We start from the raw sequence: 17,076 nt of genomic DNA, 5'->3' as shown, positions 1-17,076 counted from the left end.
CGCTCCCCACAAGGTTTAGCGCCAGCAAAAGGTTAGCTACCAAAGGGCCGGCCATAAAGAGCTCAGACAAAGTCATGATGCAAAAAAATGAACTTTTCAGATGTCTAACAGTTCCTGAATTGTTCGTCAAATCTTGTGTCCAAATATATCTCGTGTAAATGAGCCATTAGAGTAGGCAAAGGGCTCTATTCAATGTGCTGAAAATTCCTCTATGAATAACTGAGTTTGCAAATCCAATATCTTGAAATGCCTGGTTCTCTTTCGTTCTCCATAGAAGTCACCACAACCTTGGTTCATTTTCAACGAGGCCTTGGAGGTTTCTGGCCACCATTAACACAAAAATATTTTGTCAACTTCAAATTATTTCACTTCACTCGGCATTTTTGTCCAATATATTTGTACTTTCACGTTTTAACACCAGTTCGGCTTTGGATCAGGGTGACCAGTTTTTTTGGTCGATAGATACAGTTGCCGATTGCCTCGTGCGAATCTTTCAGCAAACGACTCAGGGCTGCTGTTGAAGCAAACAGAGAGCATTTCTTACGAATAAAGCTTTATAAACGTTTATCTATAACGGAATTTGGACTTGGATGATGCGATGGCTGGCTTCGCTGGCCGGGCGAGGTGCACCCTCCGACCCTAGCACCCCCAACCAAAAAAAAAGTAGTTTTAAAACAATAAGTAATTTCGAAGGCAACAATGGATAGAGAGAACTCTGTAATATTCGCTAAAACAAAACCAATCCAGAAAATGTTAATTTCAACGCGAATATGTTAATGCTGGAGTCCTTTGATTCTCCAACTTTTAAACAGACTCGTAACTCTTTGATTCGACAATTTTGCTTTGCTCAAGTTCAACAAAAGAACGCTCAGAAGAAATGAGATTATATTTTGAAGAATCGGGACTCGATTCCTTTATAAAATACCGAGTCTTGCCGAATTTTCCATTTCTGATTAAAAGACTCAAACGCACTCAGATTTGCCCAAGCACTAACTGATGCTAAAATAATGCCAGAATAATGAAGGTTCATTGCCCAACCAGAGTCCAGGAATAAATTATACAAACTGATGAAGGTCCGAAAAAAGTAATTAATTCATCACGTATTGATAACATATTAACAAATGCAAAAGTTCTATTGGAAGTTGGTACGCTGGTCTGTGATGTCGCAGACCACTGGGCTCCTTTCATTGATATTTCACACGGGTCTGAACTCTGTCAATCAAAAAAGAATGATAAAATCTGCGGCAGATCCTTTTCAGATAAGAATACTGATAAACTCCGCAAATTGCTCCAGGAAAGGGTATGGGATTTTATCGATTTGGCGGCGGAGGAGGCGTTCAGTAAATTCAAAATCAATTTCAATGAAGATTTTGATGCAGCTTGTCCCTTGAGGGAATTTAGGGTGAGGAATAATTGCGTCAAAATTAATCCGTGGATGACTAATGGCTTAATGAAGTTCACAGTAAGAAAGGATTGTTGATTCAAAAACTCAAAAAAGGCAAGCGAGAAGGGCAAATTACGATACAAACAGTATGCAAGACAATATTACAAATTGGTTTTGGAGGCTAAGTTAACTTATTTCAAAGACATTGCGTTACAGAACTGGGGAAATACTAAAAATGCATGGAAGGGATTAAATGAAGTCTTAAATAAACCAACAAAAGGAAACGGGGGCTATCCTAGTGTTATCCAAACTCAGAATGGAACGGTAACGTCTCACAAAGCTATTGCTGAGAGCTTGAATACGTTCTTCTGTATGATTGGACAATCTCTGAATCAAAAATTCAAAAGTATTCCAGAGGAAGCCGTAAAGAATATTACAAAAACTGAAACAGATTTTGAGTTTTCAGAAGCGAGTGAGTTGGAAGTCTTCAATATAATCAAAAAATTCAAGTGCATAAAAAGCTCAGGTGTGACGGTGTCTCAAACAATTTGTTAAGGAAAATAAACGGGATCATAAGTAAGCCCCTTACTATACTCGTCAATATTTCCTTGGCTTACTCTAAGACAGCGTGTGGCTGGAAGAAAGGGAAGGTAATAGCGCTCCACAAAGGGGGGCAAAAAGATCAGGTGGAAAATTATCGGCCAATAAGTTTAGTGTCAGCTTGCTCCAAAGTTGTGGAAAAGGTTGTTTCTAAGCAATTTCTAGTGTACTTCGACAAGCACCTGTCAAGTATACAGTAAGGCTTTTGCCCTGAAATAAGTGCAAACCATGCCCTAAGAAACTATCTACATAATATATTAAAACATAAACATTTTAAGTTCGGAGTCTCCATATTTCTTGATATAAAAAAGCTTTTGATTGCGTGGATCACGAGGTATTATTATTCAAACTGCAAGCCTATGGGGTCAAGAATTGGACTCTTCAATGGTTTGAAGACTATTTATCAAATCGCTCACAACTAGTACAAATTGGTAGCATTTTGTTAAGGCCTCAAGGCCTCAAATGCAGTGTACCCCATGGGAGCATTTTAGGTCCGTTGCTTTTCTTGGTTTATGTTAACAATATGCCAAATTGTACTGGCTTTAATTTTACCATGTATGCTGATGACACAACGCTACAGCATTTTGGAGGCAATGCAAGAGAGGTCAAACAGGAGGCTAATGAGTGGTTGGAGGAACTCCATCTCTGGTTTAACAGAAACAGACTTACATCAAATGTCGCGAAAAGTAAATTTTTAGTATATAATCGCACAAAGCAGAGATCAATCTTCAATCTAGGTTGTGGGGGTTACAATTTCGAGTGAGAGAATTGGCAGATGGTTTCCTGAAAAAGCCACAAAATTCCTTGGGCTTTGGCTGGACGATGAATTGTCTTAGACATTCTATATCACCAATGTAGAAAATAGATTAAAGCAAACTTTACTTAATTTTAGCCACCATGGAAAACATCTTCCAACAAAAATGAAGCTGCTAATGTACAATTCACTTGTCCAAAGTGTATTTGACTACGGGTTGGAATTCTTTGGAGAAGCAAAGACAATGGGGCACCCCCACATGGTTTTGTGAGTGCATATTTTGAGATGCGATTTTTACCTAGTTGCACCTACTGCGAGTATCAGATAGTTTCGTGAACGCACATTTTGAAATGCGACTGGTTACAGTTTAGTACTGTCGCATTTCAAAATTTGCGCTCACGAAACCACGCGGGGGTACCCCATTGACAAATTAGTCAAAATTCAGAAGAGAGTTGTGCGTTGGATTGCAAAAGCCCATTGGAGGGAACACACGAGCCCTTTATTCCACAAATTCAAGGTGCTCAAAATAGAAGATCTGAGAAAGATCAAGATTTTAAGCCATGTACAAAAGGTACTGATGTTGGGGGAGGGTATAAGGGAAGCGGATAAATATAGGATCAAAAGGACGACTCTCCTCACAATAGGCGTCGTTTATGGCTTTATGAGCCAAAGTGTAGTGAAGAGTGGATGAAAGCTCTCCCTGGTTATGTTTTCCCACACCTCTTTAATTACTCAGATATCCCGGATTATATATGCACCAACAAGGTTTTCAAGAAAAGACTGAAGGCAAATGTCCAATATGATGGGTCCTGAAGACGGAATGTGGTTTTCTTTTTTTCCCTTTATGAATACTCCCTGAGCCAATTTTTATTTCCTCACGCTCCGCTGTGTGTACTGATTGTCATGTCATTTTTCTTATTTTCAAAACAAAATGGAGACATCTTCTTCCTGGTCTCTGCTCTTTTCCCAGTATTTTATCTCAAGAGTTAACTCATTTTCAATCCCAAAGGGGACGGAGGTCCCTTATTTGCATCGTCACACTGCCCAAAGAAAACGGGAAGAGGCACGGTAGATTGCTAAATAAACTGCTCTTGCCTTGCCTTGAAAGCAATTTCTTTTCCGGTCATTATGTGACCGGGTCATTAATTATTAATAAGATTTTGATAGAATTAGCCAAAAGCAACACAAACTCATTATAATTCAATAAAGAGGAATCAGCCCAATCTGCTCTTTATTTGGTAGAGGCTGGCTTACAAAGCGCCCTCTGAAGTGCAAAACGTAGATCATATTTTGTGGAGCATAGGGAGACTATTCAAGAATAACAGAAGCCAGACAGATGTGCAGCGAGTTCCATATTGCAGAAACCAGCCTCAGAAGGCTGATCAACTTTGACTCGAACATGAAGCTCTGCAAGTATGTTGGAAGGCAAGATTTTTGAGGCCACCATAAGCCAAGAGGTCTCAACGAGGACAATAAATTAAAAAAAAATGCTTGTTATTGATCCAAGCTCTGCAAAAAGTTCGACTTATGAAAGAAAAAGAACTGTTCAGCCAGCATGGGACCGCCAATATGATAGCCTGTACACCTGCAGCGTTGAAGACATTCCCAAATAGTCTAAAATAGTTTGTTTGCCAACATTTGGCCCCATATCATGATTTTTGCGGGTGTTATTGGTACTGAGGACCCCCCCCTTGAGGTCGTACCCGAGTGTGTTAAAGCCAATATAGACACCTACATTGGGCTTTTGAAGAACGAAATACTTCCATGGATTCAAGGGTAGCATTGGGAACAATGCTGTGCGTTTATGCAGGATAGATCAGGGTCTCATAGCTCAGAGAAAAATCAAGCCTGGTGCAAGCCAAGACTTGTGAGCTTTTGTGACAAGGACACCCCATTTCCCAAATAGCAGTTATCTTCTTTACTTTTTTCTCCAGATTAACGGAGCTCAGGATTGGGAGTCTTTCAGTTTCCAATCCTTGGCAGGAATGAAATAACTTTGGCACTTTTAATACGTAGGTACCCACAAGTTGCGATTACTCCCTCTAGATTAGTGAAGAAATATGCATGTTTTTTGTATTTTAGTAAACAATGAAATGTTTATTGTTGGCAACAAGAAAAAGTTGTGAGAAATTTTACACTAACATTTTCCAAGCAGATTACAACTCTTTCAGGTGTAGCAGATTTAGATGTAATAGTAGTTTGCATGTTAAATGGCTCATCGTTCATCACGATTTGAGCCAGGGACCAAGCTGGCTTTTTACAGTCGTTCTCATCTATTACAGCGTAACGAGTTTGGATGCTAAGATCGTTTTTGGGATGAATCTTGTCTATTTTTGTCGGATGAGAGTAAAAATTGTGGTGATATTACTTCAAAGGCATGGCGAATAGTTCGTTTAACTACTAAGCCAATTGATCCTCGTGTCGAATGAAAGTAATTTTACATCAATGCAAGGGCAAGGATTGCTTTCCAAGGTGTCGTTTTTCTTAATCAAGGACAAAAACAAATTTGAAATCCAAACTTACAAATCTCGAGAAGATATGATTCGATCCCTTTAGACAGGGACAATTTTTTGCGACATGCGTACATCTGTTCGTCCAAGTGATCAGTGTTCGGGAAGGTAAAGAAACTCTATTTCTTTCAGTGTTTAAGACATGTTTTGAAGTTGTTGCCAAAAATTGGGAGAGGAAACTCATTCTTGCGCGCGTTTATCAAAGAATCTGCGTTTGCGTTATCTTAGGATGTTGGCTGAGGTGAGGTAATTGAGGATAAGAGTCAGTGTCAAACATATTTTGAGGACTAAACGGCAGCAAAAAGTGAAGAGGAAATCGATTCGAATTTCAAAGCCACGAAGAATCAAGTAGGGCGAGTATGATGTGGGACTAAGGGAGGAGAGGTAAAAGCAGGAAGAGCAAGGAGTGTATAACATAATCTATCATAAGGTATATGCTATATTTACACACACACAAAGTGAACGAAAACTCAACACTATTCGAGCAAGTCGAGATGGGTTAATCGTGCCGTTCGACTTCCAGTTCGTTCTCCAGACCGATGGTTGTCCATTTCCGTTGCCTCTTCGATCTATACACACACGCACAAGATATGGAACACGTTTCCAAGCAGCTGAACTCCAACTCCTTCGGATAAGGCAGGATTGCTCCAGATAGTCATTGACGGAAGGACGGTATGGTTGATTTCAGGGTTACGAATGAGAATGAACTTTGATTGCAGCAGACAAACGAGATGGTTTGGAAGCGGAGGAAACTGGCGGCGACACGGCAACGAACGATATCTGAACCCGCGGGGATAAACACTGATCACAAAGTCTCTCAATTGGGGAACCCTCCGTTCAAGGGATCGTTTTCGTAATTGTTGCGGGGGATTGCGGATGTTGAGACAGTTATGTTGGCATTGATTTTGAAGACAGACCTAGATTTCTCGACGACCCGTTTTCCTTGGCCATGGATCAGCGAGCTGGCAGGTCTTTCGATGGGAATTTGATCCGCCATCCAAATTAACGGGCAACAACGTGAATGTTGAGAGTTAATAGAGCCACAACGCGAGTCTTTTTCTATTTCTGAAAGTTTGTCAAACACACATGGTGAAAGCAGTCGCAAAAAAATGACAAATTTTCATCATTATGAAAAAACAAAGGTGCTGCCGAGGGATGGTTGGGGTCATTGTTGTTGAAGATTTTCTTCTCTAACGGTTACTTTGTTGGGCATCCATTCGTGTTCGAGATATCCGGTCACTGACGATTCTTCTACTATTTTCTTGTTTTTTTTCTTCTTGCCACACAACATTGCTCGTAGGTTTTGTGTTTAGTATTCTAAAATTGTCCCTAGATCTTTTGGATCTTCTTGGCTACCACCATAGGATTGCTCTTTCTGATTTCCTCAGCACCCAGCTCCTTGTAGTCGAAAGGACAATCGTGCTTATCACTGTATCGGTGTATTGAGCAGAACAGTCCTCCACAACGACAAGTGAATCCTGAAACAAAGAGTAGATAGATTTAGAGAATATTCAGCAAAAATGTTCTCATTAGTTCCTGCTCTACATGGAATGCCAGAAGAGGTTGCTATGATTCGACTTCCTACTTTACTAAGCCTTAATTGGTCAGGTGGGGAGGGAAGCCCAGAGGCTTCTTAGCCGTTGCAAAAGCTCATGGCTTAGACAAGACTAACACCAACGTTCTATTGTCATGTGGAAATGGTACATGTGACTCAATTTAGATAGCTTGCTTACCTGTTAGACCCACTTTCTTTTTACAACATCCACAACGATTCTTCTTCTTTTTACCATCCTTGGCCCCACTATCGGCGTCTTCTGAAGGGGAGGAGGAGCTGGGTGAAGCCGCGACAGCGTTGATATCAGAGGGGAGAGGGGAACCGCCCAACAAGGCTGAAGAGCCGCTCATGTCGGTCTCTGACTCCCTCTGTAAGAAGGATTGATCATTGTTAAACAAGTGGATCTTGATCTAGAGGATATAAAGTTGAGTTCCGTGTATCATTGCCTTCATATTTGGTCATTATCGAGGCTTACCTTTTCCATTTGAGAGGGCGGTATCAGAACTGTGGGGGAAGCCGTGTTGAGGGAAGTGGATTTCAATGGACTAGAGGCGGTTGGGCTTATGGAACAGGCTTCGTCAATGGAAAGAGAGGCCATCGTGCCATGTGTGGGTGCCAATGATGAAGGCATATTCGTTGGTGGTTGCTGCTTCTTCTTAATCACCTCTTTGTAGCACACAGAGCAATAACCTTCACTGCCCGCATTTCCGTAGAAGCCGCATCCGTTGCGACATTGCACAGACTGCTGTTCCATCTGATTCGATTCCTGGTCCATGATGACTGAGAGGTTGGCGACCGTCTACAAGAGAAATGGTGCAGAGTTATAGATAGCCTTTCAAATCTTGTTTTATCGTCCTCATTAGAGAGAGCTACGGCAGCTAGTTCGTTTGCAAGAGGACGACTTACTCTACCCCAGTGTCCAAGACTTCCTTCACACTTTTCCCACTGAAATTTGACGCCATACAGCTTCTTAGGAAATAGATTCAACTTCACTTACAAATCAATCTTGGGAGCCCAGATGAAACAAGCGTTGTCTTTACCAGAGGGGCACAGTGAAAACTTTTTGTCATAGACTTGCTCGTGAACAGTCTAAGCAGTAAAGCCAATGCCAAGCTTTGCTCACTTCTTGCTGCTCGGAGAGAGCATAAAGAATAACCTGGACTCCTCTATAGCTCCACTCTATCCAGCAAAAGCAGAGAATGCTTCAGAGCAGTACAACGAGTACAACTCCCAGTCCCAGTTGGCCAACATGGCCACCTCAACAGCTTTCCTCCTCATTCAGCCCAGTCTTGACAAAAGCAAGCTGCGGTGGCCACAACAGCTGCGCCTTTCCCTAGCCGCTGCCCCTCACTAAGAACGAACGTCATTGCGATTTCTGCGATCCTCCTCCTCCTCCTCCTCCTCCTACTTCTCAGAAACGGCGTTAGGAGCATCAGCTGTTACTGCTGCGAGGAAACCAAACTCAACATCACACGCTGTTGTGCCCGTTTTGAGGGATGGGATCCTCTCTTGGAACACTCGTTTCTACTACCGGGCCCTTAACATACATTCAATTGATGACATATATCCGATCAATATGCCATTGATGACAAACAATTTGTAACTTCGGTCTGTGATCTACTTGGTAAGGCGGATTCACGATCGAATTCAGCCATGCCCAAATTACTGTTTCAAGGACATTGAGTATATCGCGCTTGAGGCAATAGGGAAGAACCTGATGTTACGACTAGTACATTTAACTCCATATGCAGAGCATTTATTGCAAGTTCTAATAAACAAATCGAACGAACGACTTTACTTTTGGAGTAGTGCTCATTCGCATCGACCTAATAGAGACGAAAAATTACACATCAGGCCAGAAATTGACTTGCTTCATTAGCTAATGAGTACAAATTCTCAAAATTGGTTTTTTTTTCAACGCCTCAGCAATATTCAAAGACCTTCGAATTCACTAAATGAGCATGGTAGAGCAGAATCTGAACACGTTTTATCACACGTGGTGAAATGGACAAAGTGATGAAGTCATCGGCCATCTTTACATCTCATTTGGAGGGGTAAATCGTTTTGTTTGCCTCATTAAATATCTTTCATAACGTCATAATAATATCAGCAATCATATGCATTCAGTTTTGGAGGGAAGTCTAACAGAGAGTGTTCTTGTGGAACCAATCATCACGATGACCCAAACTGTCAATTGAACGAGTCGTACCAAAGACCAATGTTAACCTTAGCATGTGAAGGACATATCTAACTTCACGGACATTAACTACAAGCGTGGTATTGATGATATTTGTCAAAAGAAATATTTTTGAGTTTGTTTTTTCAAGCATATTATCCTTGTGAAGATGGTTACCTTTATACTATAGCTACTTTTGTTGGTAACGAATCATACATTTTTAGTTTCTTGAAGGCCCCAAAATATATTGTATAGCAGACCCATTAGAGAAGACATTGGTGTTCGCATCAAATTTTCGCCCTCATTTATCATTTATTGTCACGTGAGCTAATGCTCTTGATCTATTGATTAGTCTAGTACTCATAAATATATCAAGCAGGTCAACTTGTTATTTTACTTCAAGAGTTATTGGGGGGCAAGACACGTGGCTATTTATGGTGACATTTGAATCTCTTACCTTGCTCCAAAATATTAACTCAAACTTTTTACTGACGAATATAAAAATTCATGACAGTTTGGGTCGACGTCAAGAAATAGACTGAACTTTGTGAACGCGCTGTGGTTCCAAATGTCTTTTAAGAAACGCGTCTCTGAAGTGAAGAGTCAGTGTCAAACTCTGGAGGACACTGTCCGCATCAGATTAACGGAATAGCAACTCCTTCCGAAACAATCCACAACAATGAATTGGATCTTCAACCTAGCAACCGCTCAATTCTCAATAATTGGCTGGAAAAATCTAGGGCAAACAGCGATTCACAACGGACAGCCAAACACGCATGCTCTTACAAGAAAGTAAAACACATTGAAGAATGTTGAACTGCTCACGGTTCTCAACCCGGAAATTTCCCGTGAGTGTTCCTCGGGTCATTTGGCCTTTTGAAGTTCGAGAATTACTTGAGTACCGAGCTAAGGCCTGCTTGCACGTTTGAACCCTCGTTCCCAATGACTGAATCAGTGAAGCACTAGCTAGGCTCGTGAAAACTTGTTTACAGTCTTTAAATATCATCCATCAAATGGCGACCAAATGGCCCCCAACCCTTAACAGGATGTTGTGATTAGGAGTTGCACCAAACATACTTCTCATCTTGGTGGCAGGCATTTAAAAGGAGTGCTATTTTTCACTACATCTCAATCTGCTATCAGTTTTTGCCTCACTATCTTTAGTAATTTAAAGTTTATGTATGACAAACGTATAAAAAATTCACTGACGTTAATGATCAGACAGTGTTTACCAATCATCTGATGTCCGTTTTTTCCTGTCTTTTGAAACTGAACATCAACTTGTTCATTTCTTTTCCCATAGTGAGATGAGCCGTAACCAACTTTCACTGCTATCAGTCTTAAAACTAAGACCACCGACTCATTTGAGGTATTGGCAGCAGCAGTGCAAGACAAACGTGGCTTCACCTTCATTGTCAAGGAGGAGTCCTTCAAGCAAGATCTCCCTCTGATGCGCAAGGGTGCGTTGGATATGATATCGCATAGACAACCAGGACCAAATCCAATGCGGTTTGCTCCCGTGAGATGGTCAAGTGCCATCTTGAAAAGAAGGCGTATGTGCAATGAATCAGTTGCAAGAAATTGCGACTCAATTATGAGAGTTAGACGCCGTGCACAACATCGCAGAATGTGGTCTTCAAATTACCACAGACTTGCAATGTGACCGTACAAACGTCGCTCAAACTGCTTTTTTCTGGTCAGGTCTGTTCATACTAGCCAATTCTGGGAGAGTTCTGCGAGAGAAGGAGAAGAGGCGGTGCGCAAATTCCTTTGAGGGGGTAGGTACGTACTCGAGAATACGTACGAAAACGTCAAGCTTCAGAATTGAGTATTGGCTCGTGCGTGTGTCTTTCTTTCTCTCACCCGCCCTTGGAGGTTTTGCCCTTCAAGCCAAGCTCCAAGGCCTAAGGCCTGCTTAGCAGTACTTTTTCGAGGCCTCTTACGTGACGTCAGCGCATACAAGGTTTTACCGAGTGGCCGTGCTCATCTGCGTTGGACAAATACTCGATGCATAAGTCGATTGAGGCTGGAAAACACGTCATTCCAGTTTCTGGTACTAAGAATGTGCTGGACGGATTGATCCCAGCACACAAAATGTTTTCAAAGTATCCAGCTCCCCACCAAGCGAAATATTCAAGCGCACAAAACTTTGATAACAAAATTAGTTCCGACCCACCAGGAGCAAGTGAACAAGAATCCTTATGATCCACATATGTGACTGTTCTCTCTATCTAGTAATGCAGATGCACATGTGTGTGTGTGTGCGATGAAAAGCCTTCATTATACGGTAAAAGAGCCTGGATCTTTTCGTACTGCAATTTTGATCCTACATTTGAATTTAAGTTAGCTAGCAAAGCAATTTGAAGGACATTACGGCATGGGTGAGTTTCCAAGCTCTGCTGTGGCAACCAGGGAGCAGAACCACACTCACTAATGGTTGAGATATGACACATTTTTACTCTCAACTATTGTTGTTTCCCAACAATGCTTCTGGTGAGCGAGTGTGAATCAAGACAGGTAAACCAAAGCACGTCGTGACGACAGAACGGCCACCTATGTATGACAAGCCAGGTAAAGCTGCTCTTATCGGGGCTTCCACAACTGGGAACACGAGTGGATGGGGGGGGGGATGGTCAGGGTATTAGTAACCACTTACCTGGATTCTAAGGATCCTAAAGCCTCACTTAAACAAGGGATGGGGTCGATATCGACGAAAATGAGGTTCTCCCAACACTCTTAGCACTTTTGATGGGACCACTGAGTAATTTCTGGTTCGTCAGAACAGTGATCTTATCCAGCTTCAGTTGAACCAACCAATGCTAGCACAACTTCGCACCCAACTGCTTCACAAGGAGATAAAAAGGAACTGGCTGACGAGGTTCGTCAGCCCCCAGTCCAACTTCTCGGTCTCCTTTGTCTAAGGCTTCGGCGGGGCTGGCTTCTTCTCTACTATCTTCCAGGCAAACCTCTCCCGTGACGGGTCACCCAGTTTTTGGAACGTTAGCCTTGAAAAAGTTCTCTCAGCTGAGACGATTTCCGAGCTGCTGAGCGGTCCGGGTCGTCGTAGTCGTCGTGGACGTTGTCGACAGATCCGGGTGACGAGAGAGCGGGTCCAGGCAGAGCTTCTGGCTTGTATGTAGCTTGTTCTTAGCCTTACAGCTTACTTCTACTGCTTCTGGTGGAACTCAGAATTGGGAGGCAGGAAAGACACTAAGGACTGCTCGTTTTGATTCGCCAACACGGACACGGTGTTGGAGCAGAAAGCGAGTGTTTTCCTGGATCCAGATTCCACTGTGGGACAATGGGGTTATTCCAGATTCGAAGTAAGACGAACAAGAGGTAGAAGAACCTAAAAACAAAAAAGAAAGAGTGAGAATGATATGAGGGTCAAGTTGGGAACATACGAGAATGGGTTTGTTGGGGGTTTAAGGGACAACGATTGTCCAACGAATTGGGTTCTTCCCATAGGTGTATATGACTCTATGTTGAAAAGTCTTTGTTTCACACTTGAGATAAAAGTTTCCCTTATGACTTTCCCATGAATGCCCCCAGCTCACTTGGTTATATCATTTTTGTTGACTCAACAGTTACTCGACGTTCTTATTTGCTTCATATTTAAGTGCTTTGCAACGCGTCTTGCTCACGAATTAAAAAAAAAATTAAAAAAAAGTCGATGGGTGCAAATGGGCCGTTAACTTATCTTTTATTTGCCCATCGAATTTTCTCGCAATAATTTCGTATCAGCATCCACATTGAAACAAAAATGTGAACAAATGAAACATGAGAGAGTGAATCAGAAATTCATCACCAGTAAGTGCCCGTTATCAGAACTTCAAAAGAGCAAATAGCTTCATCACCTTGCTTGCTTATCGGCTATCATCAATAAATATTTTTTTTGACTCATTCATTGAAGTCAAAATGATGTCAAGGTAAAATTTTCAATTAAAGAATATGAATACCCTATCATGTCCTAAGCATTCAACTGGGTTCCAAAAAATGCTTTTTGATGTATAATCGTGGATTAGAATCAAGATGCAAATGTAATTTGGACGATGAGTTACACATTATACAAACTCTTTTGTTTATATTTGGCAGCTAAGGTACATGGCCTGAAAATTCGAAAAAATATTGATACCTTAAATGTTACGTAAAATCATTCAGAAGATTTCAGTTTGGAAACATCCTAAATAATTGAAAAGTATTGTAACATTTTAACAATGAATTGTTCCAAGTACATTTTTAGCATTTTTATCTTTAGCATTTGAACTGCATTCTTAAGAAATTAGTGACACTTCATAAGTATTTTTGTTTTTAAATCGCCAAATGGCAACAAAACAAAATTCAAATCCGACCAAAAGTCATTGAATTAGTTCGAAAAAGAGGTAAAACGCCAAATAACCTGAAAACATCAAAATTATGTGACATTTCTCTCAATCAGGTCCTCGGTCTACTATATGGCTATCTAGCTAGCCCATGTTCCCCATGGCACTCCCATGGTTTATTTATTAGAAGCAACCACGAGCATAAGGCATGAACACGAGGTTCAGAGAGCGAGGAAGTTCGATTGTGTGTCTTCTTTGTGTGAGACGGGCGAGTGAGTGCATGCATGATGGACAAAAGCAACAATGTTATTGAAGGATCGTGAACTCAAGCTGTTGGAGGGCAAGATTGGGTTGCCAAGCTCTCAGGGCAGCAACCTTAGGACAGCTGTTAGCCAATTGCAGCATTGCCATCTTTAATGCCTTTGTGGATAGCATTTGGAGGAGGAAAGAGCCCCTCTCCAAAGATGTACATAGCTTTTGGGAATAGAATGGCTTTGTGCCATAAGAGGGGATCAATGCAAACTCGACCCTTATTTGATTACACCACAATAACTCAGAGGCCCCCAATTTGTTCTCGAATTCTCGAATTCAATGGAGGTACTTGGTAAATAAGATAACGGGCTCGGAGCAAATATTCAAGGCTTGCTCTCTGTGTCAAAGTTTCGAGCAAACTCGAATCGAATACCTAAATACATGACACGGTCAATTCGCAAGTGTTAGAAGTGCATGCATGGATGGCGTGCAAGCCTTTTGTTTTCTTGTTCTACGGACATAAACGAACATTTATGAACAAACTACTGTGCCTAGGAAAGGTCTCGATTCGATCGAGAACGGCAACGCAAATCAACAACCTTCTCCAATTACCCTTAGAGAGCGAAAGAAGGCCGGTTTTGGCTCCGGTTTTTCCCAGATCTATGATTATTCTCGACACCAGTACGTTTCTTTAATGGCCTTATCGCAACGTTTTGCCAGCAGAGTGCGCTAGGCACCAACACTATGGTATCTTAATAAACTTGCTTCTTTTTGTTCAACAAATAAGAAACTTTAGTCTAAATGGATCAATGGGCGTTTTTCTAGGATAAACTGCAACCTTTGGGCTAATGTATTTGCCACAAAACAGGATAATTGCCAGATTAACGTTTTACAGAATTGACTTTTCGGGTCCTTTTGAGCCTCCCAGATTAGTAATCATAGGATAGAGACAAAACTTTACATGCTATTTAGGTCAATTGCAAGGCTATTAAAGCCGAGAAAAAATATATATTTCTCACCCTGTGAACCCCGTTTCGACCTTGGAGACTTGAAATGAAGATCAGACTGCACAAGATTCCACCCTAGTGTTTCCATTTTATGTTTCGTAGGAAATATCAAAATAATCACAGTACAGAAGGAAAACGTCAATCCAGATTTTGATGAAAATAGTTTGTCATTTCAAGCCGTGATCGCATTAGATTTTTGGGCGTCTGCTTCTGGTTTCACAAGGTGCCTCTCAAAGCAGTCCAAGGAACATTTTGGAAAACGGAAAGCCCAATTCAAGACTCGCAATGTGCCCAAGTTTGCCGTTGAAACTGGAGTTAGGATTGAAATTGGATAATGTGACCTAAATACTGCAAAATTACATGCTAATTTCCAAAGATGTTTTTTACTTGTTATTCATTAACTTTTCATCTCATATTCGTTGGGAACACGTATGTGTTGTTGTTGATCCTGTAGCATCTTTCAAGTCAGATTTGGACAGATTCTTTTAAATAGCATCCCAAATCAATTCTAAATTCAAGCACTAGTTAGTCAGCCAATTCAAATTCGTTGGCAGGCCAAATAATAGATAATGATTGACAGGAAAAGTAGTTGACATATAACCTTTCACTTTAATAGTACTTGGGATTACTTTATCTGTTTCGAAAAAACCGGGAAAATAAGCTAATTAAGTAAAAAAAAACATTTATCACGGACATGTTTTTATTTCATTTTTCCTTAGCCCTGGGCAGACTAAAAGAGCTCTCCTTATTCTGCACTCTATTGGGAGAAAAATTGAGTAAGTAGCACTTAATTAACAAATATTTTGTATCGATGTGAGACATCACAGATGGGTTATTATTGATAATTTTCATTATTGCTGTTGGCAGGTCTTCTTTTTAGGCAAAGGTATGAAAGTTCGAGTGTATTCAGATTGCAACATTAATTCTTAAGCTGCAATTTTGTAACAGACAAGCCTCTTGGTCCAAGTCAAAGTTAATCACTTCATCATAGATTGATTTGGCAGTCGGTGTATTTGAGATTATGTTTGACACTTATAGGGTTTCACGAAAATAAAATTCTTGAAATTTGCTATGAAATGTAAAACTTACAATTATAGATCATGACGAACTAATTAAATGATGAGGTGCTACTCAGCATTTGTAGTGAATGGAAACACTGTTTTTCTTTCAGACCAGTCATACTCTAACAGTTGATCGATCTGGGCAGAACTTGGGCCTGTGAGTGCTGATAATGTCACCCTCTTTTTAGCGAAAATAAGGCAAAAGCCGAGACAGTACAGAAAATAACCCAGCGAGAAATCGGAATGTATGGACACTGTAGATAGGAATCTCTACAGCTCTTAACAAAAACTTATCAAAACATATTCATTAAAAGCCAAAAGGAAACCCGTTCAGTCATCCAAAATGCCATGAAATAGGAATGCAATACCGAATGGAAAAAGAAAAGAATGATTCACATTATGTTGCAAAATTAAACTTCTTGACTCCTGCCCCTGCTTTAAAGTGCAATGATCTCTTCACCCGAATGAATCACGCTATTGCTTCGAGTTGAATCCGGTGGAGCAATGATCACATGTAAATGCGACAATGTTTGAAGGCAGCTGTATTCAAAAAAGGTCGTTAGGGAATAACCAAATGTAGAAAGTAAATTGCAGAATCTAAAAAAGTACCTGAGATTCGCTTTTTTGCACATATGTGTATGCATCTTGAGTTATCTTGAGTTGTTAATTAATTACTTTCTGTAGGGTCTCGTCCAGTTCCAAGTAATTCCTAAAAACATGAATGATCTTTATCTGTGACTTTCAAGTTTTAAAAGGAAGAACGATACATGCTCGAGTCGGTTCTTATTTGTGTTTCCTCCGAGGCGCCTTCCCAGACCGTTTTCATTTGACGGCCGAAACGCAGCTTAACAGTTGATGACGTTCAAATGTCACGTGACTAGGGGAGTCAGAATATTACATTCAGCGCCATCTATGGCACTAACGTGATAAAACCCAACCGGGATCACCTCAATGACAATAATTCAAACTCATCGTTAGATTTTATTTCATACCCATATACATCCGTTGCAAGAATGCCTGTTCTCTCTAACCATTATTTGAGGTCATTTGCATTGATACGAAGTCTCAGCGAAGTCTCTCAATCCTAGAATATTTTTGCTTTGTTTCGAGGTATTTTTTTCTTCCACTTATGTTCATATTAGATGAACAGAACTTTGGCCTCACTTTTCGATCAAATTACTGTAAATTTGACAACTGCGTAAAACCGTTGAGGGACTGAAAAACTCATGAGCCAACAGATGTATTTGTATTTTGTAATTCTTTTGCACTTTACAGTGTATGCAAGAATATTGGCCGATCTAAACTCAAAAGGAAATTAGAGAAAACAACAAAAACATATAGACTTTCTTTCTCGACTTTGCTTAAGCCTTTGACAAGGTAGATGGTGGCCTTTTAGTTAACAGGCTTCAAGAGAGAAGCATCCAGGACCAGGTTCCCGATGGGTTATTAATTTTT

The 17,076-nt window shown here is 40.7% G+C and overlaps 1 protein-coding gene across 6 annotated transcripts; it reads right to left on the bottom strand.

The window, feature by feature from the left end:
• Positions 1-5,669: 5,669 nt before the first annotated feature.
• On the bottom strand, positions 5,670-14,686 carry LOC131881216 (uncharacterized). Of its 6 annotated transcripts, XM_059228029.1 has the most exons (5): positions 14,573-14,686; positions 11,636-12,328; positions 7,279-7,602; positions 6,982-7,213; positions 5,670-6,726 (listed from the first exon to the last, which is right to left on the bottom strand). In XM_059228029.1, the coding sequence occupies exons 3-5, from the start codon at positions 7,576-7,578 to the stop codon at positions 6,578-6,580; spliced, it is 681 nt and encodes a 226-aa protein (XP_059084012.1). In that variant the 5' UTR covers positions 7,579-7,602; positions 11,636-12,328; positions 14,573-14,686; the 3' UTR covers positions 5,670-6,577. The 6 variants fall into 6 exon arrangements, with proteins under 6 accessions (XP_059084012.1, XP_059084038.1, XP_059084021.1 ...); XM_059228055.1 differs by lacking the exons at positions 11,636-12,328; positions 14,573-14,686 and adding an exon at positions 9,437-9,563; XM_059228038.1 differs by lacking the exons at positions 11,636-12,328; positions 14,573-14,686 and adding an exon at positions 7,801-7,962.
• Positions 14,687-17,076: the final 2,390 nt, after the last annotated feature.

This window comes from Tigriopus californicus, chromosome 1, assembly GCF_007210705.1.
Source record: "Tigriopus californicus strain San Diego chromosome 1, Tcal_SD_v2.1, whole genome shotgun sequence".
Taxonomy (NCBI): domain Eukaryota; kingdom Metazoa; phylum Arthropoda; class Copepoda; order Harpacticoida; family Harpacticidae; genus Tigriopus; species Tigriopus californicus.
The sequence above is the reverse complement of the archived record's forward strand: the minus strand, read 5'-3'. Positions and strand labels throughout refer to the sequence as shown.